The 14,015-nt window shown below is 40.9% G+C and overlaps 3 protein-coding genes across 3 annotated transcripts; 1 reads left to right on the top strand and 2 right to left on the bottom strand.

The window, feature by feature from the left end:
- Window positions 1–1,390: 1,390 nt before the first annotated feature.
- Window positions 1,391–3,387, bottom strand: BGW36DRAFT_373426 (putative dimethylaniline monooxygenase). Its single transcript, XM_046215578.1, has 5 exons — window positions 3,271–3,387; window positions 3,128–3,215; window positions 2,919–3,077; window positions 2,569–2,851; window positions 1,391–2,499 (listed from the first exon to the last, which is right to left on the bottom strand). Exons 1-5 carry the CDS (start codon window positions 3,320–3,322, stop codon window positions 1,618–1,620), a joined length of 1,464 nt encoding a protein of 487 aa, XP_046073811.1. The 5' UTR covers window positions 3,323–3,387; the 3' UTR covers window positions 1,391–1,617.
- A 4,705-nt stretch (window positions 3,388–8,092) lies between these two features.
- On the bottom strand, window positions 8,093–9,161 carry BGW36DRAFT_373420 (mitochondrial pyruvate carrier). Its single transcript, XM_046215577.1, has 4 exons — window positions 8,918–9,161; window positions 8,783–8,855; window positions 8,568–8,726; window positions 8,093–8,490 (listed from the first exon to the last, which is right to left on the bottom strand). Exons 1-4 carry the CDS (start codon window positions 8,988–8,990, stop codon window positions 8,457–8,459), a joined length of 339 nt encoding a protein of 112 aa, XP_046073810.1. The 5' UTR covers window positions 8,991–9,161; the 3' UTR covers window positions 8,093–8,456.
- A 2,727-nt stretch (window positions 9,162–11,888) lies between these two features.
- BGW36DRAFT_405411 (MFS multidrug transporter) lies at window positions 11,889–13,556 on the top strand (the record flags this gene model as incomplete). The annotated part of the gene is made up of 1 exon (XM_046218967.1): window positions 11,889–13,556. The coding sequence occupies one exon, from the start codon at window positions 11,889–11,891 to the stop codon at window positions 13,554–13,556; it is 1,668 nt and encodes a 555-aa protein (XP_046073809.1).
- Window positions 13,557–14,015: the final 459 nt, after the last annotated feature.

Below are 14,015 nucleotides of genomic sequence, written 5' to 3'. Positions count from 1 at the left end.
GCATTATTGCATTTGGCCCGCTTCGAAGATTGGCTATGAAGAATCATCGCGCACAGATTACCGAATTCTAGGACCACCAAATTGACAGTAAACATAAAATCAAAGGAGTGAAAGGTATAACATTGTAATTACATGGAGACCAGGAAGGGTATGTTTAATCCAGTGACTGGACGTTAGTTCGTTCAAAGCGGAAAAAACAAAAACAAAAAAAACCAGCTTGTGATTTAGCCCTTATTGCACTAAAATAAGCACCGCAAGTTCGGCCACCCCAAAATTCGGCCACCTTGCAACGACGCGTCGCTTGATTACAAACCTTCTACTCAACAACAAGATGCTAAAAAGTCCCTAAAATGAGGCCTTAATTCGGGTAGTCTTGTGAGATTTGGAATTTAGAAAATTGAATTGATCTATGTAGTAGTGAAGATATATAATGGCTTTGAACTAAAGACTATTTAAGGCTAAATGAGCGTATATTAAAAGTTACATTAAAAATTATATTAAAAAATATTTTTTCTAATTTTTGATTCTTTCCTTTGGATTAGAAATTAAGCTTATATACCCAAGTCTCCACCTTAGATTATTAATATCTAATCTGGCTAGATATAGACATATATTGTAAGATAAAAGGTATTTACATCATATCTAAGGTCTGATGGTATCAAACTATCAATTATGATATATCACAATTGACTCCCAAGATATCTTAGAGACCCCTGGTCTTGCCAGATTCAGCATAAGCCTGCTTCCTAGACCTATCCATGTCACAATAAATTAGATATTAGATTTAAATTTATAAAGAAAAATTTTCTTTTAATTTTATATATATATAAAATAATGTATTTTTCTTAATTATGAGTATAAAAACAACCGTAAAGAAGACTATAAAAAATAAAATAATAAGTTCAAATATGCTGCTTTATATGCTAAAAAGACTGTAAAGAATGTAGAGACGTTTAAAAATGAGTGAAATAATGTTTCAGTTTTCTCAGTATGGGGGGAGGTAGTTAGAAATTCATATTTTTTTATTTCTTAAGCTTTTCGGAAGGGGGACCCGGACTCCCGGGTGTCTATATTAGTCGTGTTATATCGATTGACTCGCGATGTACAGTGATTGAATAGATTGAAAGTGCTTCGAATTATCACCCCAACCCTGATTTAGCGACCAGATTACTAATGGTAGCAGATGCAAGGGCATAATGAAGGTAGGGTTTCGGGTGAATTTGAGCTTGAGAAATCTACCGAAATTGGCAGAATCAAATCCGTATCATGATTGTGATGACGAAAGTTTTCGGATAAGATTTTAATGATGGTATAAACCAGATATATATGAAGCGAGCCTCTGAATTATACTGATGGGTTAGTCAGCTTCTGCTGGCCTAAGTATCTTTCATTACTTTCCATCAAGCGACATAACATTGAAATCCGTATATCTGGTGAATGAGAATCCGGATCTGAGATTTAGGGTCAATACAAGTAATACACGACCAAGGTTTGCCTTCGAACCACTTAGTACGACTTTTGTCGTATGTGGAACTGAACTTTTGATTCATTCGTCATTTCAATCCCTATGTATATCCTTAGGTTGAGAGGCATGGTTCATTTATATACGCTTTGTTCTCATATGAAGTGTAAACTATCCCGACAATGGCGCCTCTCAACAACGGCCCAACTGTCTCCAAGCTTGCTTGAATGCCCTTCTCCTTCGTCATCTCCATGAGCTGGGTATTTTTTTACATTTTCAATTGCCCACCTCGTTGCAGCGTCCATAACAGGTGGGGTCGAACCCTGCCCCTCGATGCGTGGTAGACCAGCGATTTCATACAGCTCTCGAAAATAGTTCATTGTTTCGCCATCATCCCATGATATATCGTGGAATTTACGATGTTTACTATGGACGAACTCCCATCTTTGGGCTTCCCATTCCCGCTGTTTGGCCTTTGTAGGCAACGGTCGTGCATTGCGTCCAGAGAAGACCCTAGCAAGAGCTATAGCTTGGTAATTAAAACTTCGAAAGGTCAGTGTCCGAGGAATTCCAACAATTCCAAGTGATGGTTGATCTATCAAAAATGTGTGCAGATAATTTCCGATAAGGCGGTCTTGTTTGTAGTCGAAAATTGGACCTCCGTTCGCGCTCGCATTCCAGAACGGAAAGGAAGCCTTATATCCCGTGCAATAAATCACCACATCGACATCGTCCAGAACAGTTCCGTCTTCAAATATGATTTCTCCTGTAGGTAAGTATTCTTTCACGGTTGGCTTCCACACAATCCCTGGATCAGGCTTGTTACCATCCCAGTGCGAGGACGAACGTCGAGATTGATAAACTGGGAGGCTAGCGGTTTTCACAGCACCCAATGTGATGTCGTGTCCAGAAGCCGAGTTCCCAATCACTAGAACCTTTCGACCCCGGAAGTTTTCTGCTGAGCGATACGACTTCGAGTGTATCACTCGGTCAGGATATTTTTCGACGTAAGCCTCAAGACCTTCCACGGCTGGGATCTACAATCACAACAGTCAGCGCTTCTGGTTTTATAGTAATTTTAATTCTTTCTGGCTAGCATTCCATACATAAGGAACACTATAATGCCCATTTGCAAGAATAACCGCGTCAAATTCCTCCTTCCACCAGTGATCGACCTGCTCAGCAGCATGGTATTGTCGTAAAGTCAATAGCCACCGGTCATAATCACGCGACACATCTTCGACAGTTGTGTTAAGTACCAGATACTTATCAACTTCATGCGTTGAGAAGTAGTTTTCTATGTACTGCTTTGGTACATGATGCGGTACAAATGGACCATAAGGAAACGGCATATCCGACAATGACATTGCTATGGCAGGGACATTGGTCCTACAACGATCAACACTGCTCAACTTCTTTTTCAAATTGTGGCATTCACTTAGCATTGATGGCTTACGTTAGTTCATTATATATTGGAGTCTTTTCATATCGCTCCTGATACGAGTGTTCTCTAGTCGTCGGTAAATGTTTGGGGATGTTTAATGGCAGATCGTGATCCGGCGGTAACTTTCCTGGCTGAGGTTTGATTGTTGGACTTGGATCTGGATCATATATCCTGGAATCCCTCAGTTCGTCGTTCAGACTTTGCAAGTGGAACCAACGCACCAAGTTCCACCGGCGCTTTCCCTCCTTTCAAATACCCGTATTTTCTCAAAGTATTCTTCTGCTGCGAAGGCAACTGCGGCCGCTGCACCTTTTCATGCTGAGCCTTAGGAAAACGTAATAAGTGGTTTGTTTGGCTAGCTCACCTGCTGCACCAGCGCCAATGATCGCGACCGATCTAATTGTGGATGTTTGCATGTTAGATGGTTCCTATCACAAATTATGAATAAGATCTCAAAATTCAGACAAGGTTGAGAGTCGGTCGAAATTGATGTTGACTCTTAAAATCTCGCTGGCTGATGATTATTAAGAAGCCAATTCGCCATTACTTCCTGGATTGCGTGCTGCGGGTTATCGCCGAGTCGCCGAGACAAGATGGAGTCGTGGACGACTCGATGCCTCGCCTTTTTCTTTTCCATTTATTCTCATTTCGTCCTAACATATTTACATTGTTGGCATTGACAATTGTTGGTATCATTTTGTACTTTATCGCTGGTTCTGTCTGATTAAACTAAACATTAATTACCCTACTACAGTTTCTGACGATAATATTACTCCTTGCACCGATGCTGTTAGATATCTTGTATCAAATCAGCCATGACTTGTTCGCAATTTCACAACTGATGTAGGACACACCATAGTGTTTTATCACAAAGCCTGTTGAATAATTTTCCATCATGCTAAAAAGTTTCCACCTTAATAACTCTTTTAAGTCCAGCGCATATTCGGTTTGACAAGGAAAAGGCTATTGCCTATTTTGGATTGTTCAATTTGTAAAATATCTCATTGAGTCGACAAATGAGAAGAAAATTCAGGCACTTAGAATTTCACAAGCGGACGAGGTTAAGCCTCTCCCCAGGGGCAATGTAGGTAGGAATCATTATCTCCAAAGCTGAACCGGAGGAGCCTAAATCCCCAGCCTTAAGCACGGCCACCTTTTTTCCAATGAGAAGAGCGATCTTTTGTCGGAATTGAGATTCAGTATGTAGAATCATTGGCGAGTAATATCCTTGAGGTCAGTTGATTGTCAGATCTCAACCCCACGCTTCTCCTTAATTCCCCTTATACTTTGCATTTCTTGTTCCACATTTCGTTTCCTGGATGTAGGGCCTGTTTTTCACTTTGCATTGCCTATTAAGCCTCTCGCCATGATCACGTGCCCTTGGACTAATCAACTAGAATCATCGAGGTTTCAAGTAATTCAAGTATCCAACAATCATGTGAGGCATATAACTTACGTGAAACATTCGCTTCCACTGTGGGCTGTACAAATTGGTATTAATGCTAATATTTTGAAAGACGCCTCCACAGCCAAAGTGACGCTAATCACGGCCAGCCTTGTATTAATGCCTTGAATTGGGAGACTGTGTTAGAATACTATTCATCATAAGCAATCGACGTAGACGATCACTTTGAGTCTTTTTTGGTAACAGCCACAGTGGTCAAGCTGTAATAACCTAAGGATCTGGCGCATTTTACCTATACAGGTATTATAAATTTATGATTAATTAGATACATAGGTTGATATGGAGGCTCAATATATAACGTAACTCATGGCTGATATAGAGCTTCTATATGCTCGCGTAGTCTCGGGATGGTGGAGACTAGAGATCACAACCCAAGCCATATTTAATGATCATAAATGGAACCGGAGGTACTGAGGTAAGGAATTAAAGTAGTAGGGGAAAGTCTAACAATGGAGAAAGTCCATGTCCATCGTTATGAACGGAGAAAATGACGAGAATTTGTAAATATTAACAATCCTTGGCGCCTAGATATGGCATGGAATTAATATATTTGTTTCAAAATCGATGAACTATTTAATTGATATTAGTACATACCTGTACAGCCAATATAGATTATGTAGGGCCAGAGCAGTGGCAATCGGTTCCGCAATAGGTAGCTTCCTGAGCACAGCATGCATTGGGACAGCAAAAACAAAAAAAGCTGGAAGCGCTGCAGCAGAAGTTGTATCTGGAGTAATGTCGAGGGTATCCGACAGGACACGTTGCAGCTTCTGCATTCGACTTCGACAGCTATATGCCTTCACTGTGGTCCGTTTTATTTAGAAGTGACAATTTTTCCAGTGCAATGCTTGCCCTAGCGAGCGGAAGGACTAGAAGAGCTGTAATATTGAATTTCATGTTGTGTTTTGTATGTCGCTGGATTGATTCGCTTGAGCTTAGTATGATTTCAAAGGTAATAAAAGTAATAACTAGTATATGCTGGTAGCAGTCCTTTTAGTTATATACTGGGTTTGTTTGTTACTTTTTCTTTGTATTGAGAATGACAAAGTTGTAAAAATTACTTTCTAACTTATTAAATACTCAGCAATTTGAGCCCAAATAACCCTCAAAGGGTTGGAGATTGGCCATGGTCCACTGTAGCTATGAGTTGGTGCCCTTTGTTCGTAACAAGTAGAGCATGGCAAATGAAAGCTGAAGTCACAGTCGATCATTTCCATCTCAACGTTGTAACTGAAATGAAATTTGTATAGCCTCTAGATAGTAAGTTGGAATAAGAACTGTATGTGACTCGTGTCAATGAATCTTTGGGTTCTGAAATGCAGTTCTACACAATTACGAGGGCCAAAAATGTGGGAATTGTTTTCTCGTAATATGCGGATCGTATTTAATCCTATTTTTCACTTAGTTCTCCGACCACCGTATCTCAGCGGCCGGGCTGTGTTAATATTAATACTTGACTTGAAGTCATCAACTTCCTGATATCATCTGGTCGAGACATTGGCAGTTTATTCTATTTATGCCAATTGATTCACTGACACTTTGGTCATGTGGACATGAGCAACTAAACGTATACCACATCATGAAAGTTGAGTGACAAATCTGGTGATCTCCATGGCCGAAGGCTGTGAAACCTTTGCCGTAACCTAAAAAGGGGTTATTTATGCCATGTCAAGACGAATCTCGTATTCTCAACTCGATAAACTTATACGTATGTATCTCTAGACACAGTACATACAAGGATTGATCTCAGTACTCTAATCAGTTTTGTATTTACTTTGTCTAAGGGTTCAATATGGCACCTCAAAACTCTAGAGAATCTTTGACTATTTGTTTCCTGGGCCGATAGACCTATCCAAGACTCACTTGGGAAGATCAACACTGTACTAGACTCTAAGCCACACTGATAATTGATTATTCCTCAGAATAATCTAGCTTAGGCATGATTTTGATGTTCACTATCAACTTTTTCATTTTATCCCCTGTTATGAATTGTTGTCCACGGATTGAATGAATTCCAACAGCCATGTCGCTCGCTTTCCGGATGACCGGTAACTTCATTCATTTTTTAACAGTGCTCAGTTCTTTCTTTGTTCTGACCCACTCTCAAGGCGAAGAAGGCAGATCCCATCGTTTGAAAGGTCCCAATACCAAACTTCCAACGATACAGACTCTGCAAAATGTTTCGGCACAATCGTTATTGACAACACGAACTATCAAGATTCTCTCTCAACACGTTTATCGTGTGATGCATTTTTTACAGTGAACATTTAATCGTCATCTAAGTAGCCACACATTGGATAGCATAAATTCTTTCACTCGAGATCTACATGTAAAAATAACATATCAAGTCAATGAAAGTGAAGTCATATATATATTCCACAGCATTGACAATCACTCCAAGATTATCCTCCCAAGAACTTTACTGTCATGGCTGCTTGATTACATGTGACCACAGTCCTCTAGACAGCTGAATATAACCAAAAATATCTAGCTGGAACCTTTAAGATTATGTAAATATAAACCTGTCGTGGATATCCATCTTGTGATTGTTTTGCTTATAAAAGAATTTGGTAGACATCACCCACCATCAGCCTTGGAGAGACGTAATAGGCTATGAAACATATTCCATGACGTTGTGAGTGTCAGCGATGAATTGAGGCTATTTAGCTGTGAATATGGTTATTTTCATCTTTCCTGAAGTGCCTTCAACTTAACTATATCCCGTCTGACAGTATCTCGATAATAGGAATACTTACCAAATTTGCTGTTAGTATTATATAGTTAACCAGCAATTCTTAGAGTTATTCCGCGTTCTTATAGCGCATTTTTTACGAAAGCTGTTTACACAGGCAACTATCACACTAGGATGTCTAAATTTCGTTAATATAAAAGCACCCTTGAAGATATTAAGAGATAGTAAGCAGAGGCTGCTCACAGTTCCAGTGAGAATGGGTAGAACCAAACGATTATTTGTCGTGCCATGTGAATATGGCAACCAAGGCCCTGAGGGCTTTGAGGGGAGTGGGGCGATATCTCGGTGGGCAGCGGTCCTTAATTCTGATACCAGGACTACTCTACTAAATAAACCCAAAAAATTCTTGATATTCTTGCTACACGATCAAAAAATGATGCGAGTTAACAAATATATGTTCGGTGTCTCACATAGAAAACATGGCATCTTAGGACATTTTTAATCAGAAATAGGGTTCCTCTATCCTCAACTTGCATCCATTGAAACGGAAATCCATGAAATTCAACACGATTAAAGCCCCACTGAAACGTATTAATACGACGCATTTTGTTTCTCGAGACTGCTAGAAGTAGATAGACATAGATGCTGGAGATATACGCCATAAAAAACGGCCATTTCAATTCCAAGCGGGGGCCCTGACTACAACTGTCTCTACCCTTGTACGAACGATATACCTGATAGATTCCTTGTTGAGCAACCTTATGCGAGGTCTGAGATATTCAGCTCAGTAAACCTCTTGTCTAAGTGGAGTTGAAATCATCATTGCTAGATCTTATGCTCCACTATAATATGGAGCTATTGCCGAGACATTCGAAAATATATAGATTAATAGCGCTATTGTGCTTCTGTTGGTGAACAGAAAATTCGGACCGAGGGAAAGATGTAGAAGAAATCAAAGTACTCGCAATAAAACATTCACTTGATGGAGACACTTGAAAGTTGGCAGTTTGTGAGCAATTACAATGTTATCTTTTATACCCTAGTAATATTGAAAATTTGAAAAAGCACAATCAATTAGACATAAGGTCAAACAAATGTCCAATGCATTAAATTTTTATATTCCATATCATCAATTGACAGACTCAATTTCACAAATCATAGTTTTGTTCAAACGTTTTCATTCTATCTTTGAAATAGACAATGTCGTGCCTTAAATTAAACCTAATTAATAATGGGACTTCTCCGAGAAACAAGGTGATGCACTTTCTAATAGGTTTGAAATTCGCTGATATCAACCGATAGGTACGATTGAAATTTCCACCCAACGCCGAGAACAATGCAGAATATTTCATAATGGCTTTTAGGATGTTTCCACGTCAAATCTGTTGTCGTATTACACATTGGTTGTTTGTACACGGTCTTGAAGACTGAGAATTCACTTACGTCAGAATAATTTGTCGAATAACAAACAGGCCTTGAGGAAAGGATAGATATGGGTACTCACTACCAGTAGTCTACAAATCGCCAGGCTTGAAAAGATTGTGCGGCCAGATTAACGGAATGCATAGCGAATAACAGATAGTTTTTTGGTGACACGGCAAGGGAATATCTCATCAGAAGGCTCGAACAGACGATGAACGCGCTCGTCATTCTGCCTGAGATTCTACGGTGATACGGTAAGCAATCAACTATTCCCACCAAAACACACAATGAACACACATTTCAGGGTCTTTTTGCGTATCCATGATTGCGGCCATCGGAAGACCAAAATTCGAGGCAGGGCCCCAGAAATCTGGAGCTAATTCTTAGCAGGCAACTCATCTCGCTGCAACATAAGGGTACAATTGGACATACGTGTGGAGCAAAAGTAATCTAGAGCCTTGTTGGATCGAATCTTTGCATTGATTGCTCTTACGACGCCTGCCATTATGAAGGTGCCAAAAAAAAGAACGAAATGGCTAAATGTTATAGCAGATATGGGAATTTGAAATGGAGAAGAGGATTCAAATAATAGTTATGAAACTGAATGTCTTGAAGAAAGAGCCTCTATGGTAAGAGATCTCAGGTTGGCTTTTTTCTGTTTTAAATTGTCTATCCCTCTATTCGTACCAAATAAAAGTATTATCGCACAGTAGAGTAGGTAGTCTGAGTCATGCGGCTCCGGTGTCGGAGTCGGCTCATACGGAAAGCCTATATCGGAGTCATGCTTGGCATACAGATACCCACTAACTTTAATATCCCAAAGAATGGAATCATCAACTTTACCATTTGGGTGCATGCTTTAGCACGAGAAGGGATTGCTTAGAATATGGCGAGAGTTCCGAGCTGTCAAATATGAAAACAAGGATGTGTTGATGGACCTCTGCGAAACCCATAAGGTTAAATAGCGTGTTCATTGTATCAAATCTCAATGATACCGATGTGTTGATCTGCCTTCCCGGCGCTATGTATTCGTTGCAAGTCTGTTGTCTGCTGACTACTGAGAACATAAATTCAACCTGGTTGGATCCGTTATCTGGCCTGTGATCTAGGCCAAAGGTATAACTATCCCTCTCGCAGTACAACAGTATGTTCAAAATAATATATCGCTCCGCGGATGTGGAACCCCTACCTTATCCTTGAACGCTGATGATGTAGATGAGGAAAGGAAGCTTGAGCGTCGTTCAGGCTTACTAGCTAGTCAATGAAATCGATTACCAGACTGTGTCAGCCTGCATCTTTGATTGGCCAATTATTGATGTGAGAACCATCTCCGGTTTCACAATGACTTGTCATTGTCAACTAGTAGAATATATTGAATCTTAACATTTATATCAAACGGTGGCAATTAGCGCATTGGCATAGCCAACAGGGTCTAACAAGGGTGCGTAGTAATTTAGTGGCCAAAACTTTTACAACGAGTTGATCTCTGGCATCGTTGATTCGGATAGTACAGTAGAAGCAATCTCGGATGATGATAAACCCCTGCCCCGAAAAACAAGTTTTGTAGTGGATCGGGATGCAACCCCAGATTTCCCACTCCAAGGCATACCGAGTCTTGATCCACTAGTGAGTGATAGACAAAGTCCGCTCACATCGAATCCCACTTATCGCTGAAAAAAGGAAAATGCTCCATTACTCCTGACCATCAATCCTGTGGCATCATAAAATTTCCATTCTGCTGTGGTGATGGCTACTAGTAACATTAGGAACTTTCCGGGCTGTCTATCCCTCCGCGTTATGTTGTATTGGCTCCTTTCACTTTGCATACACTGGGATTGGAGGCGGTGTACTGAATCTTGAGGCCTTTAAAATGGCGTTGGCTACTCCAAATCCCAAGCGACTAACATCAATTCTAATTGTGTTTCTATTGTTCAGGCTGGTGCGTTCTTCGAGTGTTTAGTTTCCACGAAGCGTATAGTCCATAGCATATTCCAGAAGTCAGCCTGATCTTTAGCTTTTATCCCTGTAAGAATAAGGCCCAGTAATAATAATTTAAGCGCCCTAATCTTGTTATTGATTAAAATTGTTAAAATGTGAATTATCAAAAATGGTTGGTCGTCAACCAAAAAGTATATCAATTTCTGCATAACTTACTATATTTAGATGCTGACTACGACTAGTGGGGATGGGCGGATGTCCGATGGCAGCTCTGGCACCATGGAGCATTATGCTATACACAAACTCTGCAAGCCCCGAGTGGCTGGGAAATACGACATTGGTTGGTAAATGGTAACTAGACACAGTTATATGATGCCAAAAGAGAGTGTGTGATAGAAACAAAGGTAATGGGAGACAGATGCTGGATCACCGTGGGACAAGGGCTAGAATAGGCACCTGCTAATTATAGACTTAGACAGTTACCGTTAACAACTTACTATTTTGTGGCTATGTACCCATCGATTATGTTATTATCAGGGGAGATAAGTTTGGGATGATTTACACTTTTCACATTCTCATAGCATCACTAAGGAGGAGATGCATTATAGTACGGCTACGGACTTCTACAAGAGCAATATTGTCGGTAAACAAGTTAGGCGGGATTTGGTGCATAATGTTATTCAAAGTAAAAATTGGTTATCATACAGCAAGATTAAAAACACGAAATTGTAAGATGATGGGCCCCTTATGTTCAATTTTAAGAATATAGGTGGGGAATTCCATAATTTTTCTAAAATATTGTTCGTTTTTTCCCCCAATATATCATATATGATGTCATCGCTCCACCTGGCCCAACTTCATGACGTTTATTTGTACGATACAAGCGCGCGCTTACAACTTTGCGGGCATTCCTTGCGTCATAAGTTTATTGACAACGTATACAATCGATATAGGTGGAAAACCGAAAGGGAGTGCCGCCGGAGCTTCCCAATGCAGCATTTCCGGCAAGCGCCGCAACCCTACGTTTTATTTTCACTATCAAGTTTAAAATCGCTCATGTGGCAACATCATGGTTAAACAACGAGGTTTCGAACATATTACATGGAGAATTGAATCTAAGCCCTTCCACTAATAGGAATAGCTTGTTTCCCGAGAACAAAAGGCAATGAACGAAGTTGGCATCAGATAACCACTGTGATGGCTAGCGGAAATTCGGCCGCTGTTTTGATATGACGTAGTTCGCTGTATTCGGAAGGTATATAATATAAGACGTGCTACCATGCTCATCTCAAAATGGGATGAATGTTGGTTGCTATATAATTAATCAGGGGCCCAGCCTATTGATCGCTTTTTTTACCTACCTAAAACGCTCACTATCCTGCTCCTGCTGTTCCTACATTTTAAAAACCTGAATTTGTTTTCTCAATTTAACAGTTGCTGGCTGCTTTGCTATTTTAACACAACAATGGTCTATAATACCCCAAGTTCAGAGCCATTAGATCTAAGAGCCGTGACGAAACCCAGTGTTCTTGCAGAAGATCAAAAGCGCCAAAGGCATAGTTCCTCCAGTCACCCCAAGAATCGCCATCTTGAAGATACACAAAGCCACCCAAGCGCGTCAGAATGGAGCGCTCAAAAACGCGAAGATGGAAAACGGGAGCTGACAGAAGACGATTGCTATGAAAAACTCGGTTATAGTTTTCCGTCGTGGAAGAAATGGACAATCCTAACTGTGATTTTCACAGTACAAATGTCTATGAACTTTAATACGAGTGTTTATCCAAACGCAGTGACGCCTTTGTCGGAGCACTTTGGTATCAGCGAACAGGCAGCTCGGGTTGGGCAAATGATCTTCTTAGTCTTCTATGCTTTCGGATGTGAACTATGGGCACCCTGGAGCGAAGAATTCGGACGATGGCCAATTATGCAGCTCAGTTTGTTTTTGGTCAATATTTGGCAGATTCCCTGTGCCTTAGCTCCAAACTTCGGTACTATTGTTGTCTGTCGTGCTTTAGGTGGGCTTTCATCTGCGGGAGGATCGGTAACTTTAGGGATGACGGCTGATATGTGGGAAGCCAACGATCAGGGATTTGCCGTCGCCTACGTGGTCCTCTCTTCCGTTGGGGGAACCACCATAGGTCCGATATTTGGAGGCTTAATTCAACAATACCTGTCTTGGCGTTGGAATTTCTGGATTCAACTTATTTTTGGTGGTGTCACCCAGTTAATGCATATGCTGCTCGTCACTGAGACTCGTTCAACCATTTTAATCGACCGGGAAGCCAAGCGACGCCGTCGATCTGGTGAAGACCTCAACGTCTACGGGCCTGGTGAACTGAAAGAAAATCACCTCGAAGTGAAAGAAATACTCTACATCTGGAGGCGCCCCTTTGAAATGTTCCTCTGTGAGCCGATCGTTCTCTTCCTTTCCCTGCTGTCTGGCTTCTCAGACGCATTGATATTCACATGTATCGAGTCATTTACTCTGGTGTTTAAACAATGGAACTTCAATACTGTGCAGATTGGCTTAACTTTTATCGCTATTGTTGTGGGCTATCTCCTTGCTTACTTTGTTTTTCTTCCTGACCTTGCTCGCCAACGTCATATTCGTAACAAATATGGCGATACATCACGACTCCCGGAACGTCGTCTTCTCCTGCTTCTCTTCATTGCGCCTTTGGAAACTATTGGCCTATTTGGGTTCGCGTGGACGTCAATGGGACCAGACTATACTCCTTGGATTGCTCCGTTGATATTTGTGTTCCTGATTGCCATCGCAAATTATTCTATTTATATGGCAACTATTGACTACATGGTTGCAGCCTATGGGGAATACTCTGCTTCTGCAACTGGTGGCAATGGATTTGCTCGAGACTTCCTAGCTGGTATTGCGGCCATGTATTCAACCCCGATGTATAGCAATATTGGGGGTAAATTCCATCTGCAGTGGGCTAGCACAATTCTCGGCTGCCTGGCCTTTTTTGTGGCCATTCCGATATATGTGTTTTACTGGAAGGGTCCGGAGATCCGGGAAAGCAGCAAATTTGCTCAGACGCTAGCCGCAGATAGACAGCTGCGACAGGAAAGAAGGCTGAGCCAAAGAAGAACCAGCCGACTAGAGAGTGAAGAGTAGTCTTATTAGGTAGTGTCTAGTCTCTATGGGCCACCAAGCTTTGCTTTGAGAAAGGCCTGTAAGATGGGAGAACTGTGGACCTAAATATAGCGGGTTTCCATATTTTGCGCACGTTTCCCAGTCCAAACGAACTTTCCCCTTTCCTTGGATACACAGTAGCTAATAGAAACCTATACCCTTTCTAGGGTACTCGTTATATCAATACATAATGCTTTTGTGGGAGCTAGTTGGTTGCATTTGATAGCTGCCTCTTCGAGCATAACTAGTTGCTTGATTACATTGAGTACTAAGCCTGCAGAGCTTCGCTTGATGCTTGAAGAAAATACAAACATAGTTGGCAGGAGTCGACAGTATTTGAACGCTATTTACTTCACCTGTGCAGGATTTGGAGGGTAATAGAAGCTGTATTATTAAACGACTTTTCTCAAGCTTGATCGGTTAAGAAACTTAGGCACTGAG

The sequence above is a fragment of the Talaromyces proteolyticus genome (genome assembly GCF_021365285.1).
Source record: "Talaromyces proteolyticus strain PMI_201 chromosome Unknown BGW36scaffold_4, whole genome shotgun sequence".
Taxonomy (NCBI): domain Eukaryota; kingdom Fungi; phylum Ascomycota; class Eurotiomycetes; order Eurotiales; family Trichocomaceae; genus Talaromyces; species Talaromyces proteolyticus.
Note: the sequence above shows the minus strand (reverse complement) of the source record. Positions and strands in the feature narration are given on the sequence as shown.

What these genes read in the sequence shown, in the direction of transcription:
- BGW36DRAFT_373426 (XM_046215578.1), bottom strand. Translation starts at nt 3,322, where the DNA reads ATGCAAACATCCACAATTAGATCGGTCGCGATCATTGGCGCTGGTGCA. An exon ending in GAAAGCGCCGGTGGAACTTG is followed by an intron (nt 3,078 to 3,127) that starts GTGCGTTGGTTC and finishes GAGGGATTCCAG; the next exon opens with GATATATGATCCAGATCCAA. An exon ending in CCAATATATAATGAACTAAC is followed by an intron (nt 2,852 to 2,918) that starts GTAAGCCATCAA and finishes TGATCGTTGTAG; the next exon opens with GACCAATGTCCCTGCCATAG.
- BGW36DRAFT_373420 (XM_046215577.1), bottom strand. Translation starts at nt 8,990, where the DNA reads ATGGCAGGCGTCGTAAGAGCAATCAATGCAAAGATTCGATCCAACAAG. An exon ending in AGATTACTTTTGCTCCACAC is followed by an intron (nt 8,856 to 8,917) that starts GTATGTCCAATT and finishes AATTAGCTCCAG; the next exon opens with ATTTCTGGGGCCCTGCCTCG. An exon ending in ACGCAAAAAGACCCTGAAAT is followed by an intron (nt 8,727 to 8,782) that starts GTGTGTTCATTG and finishes GTATCACCGTAG; the next exon opens with AATCTCAGGCAGAATGACGA.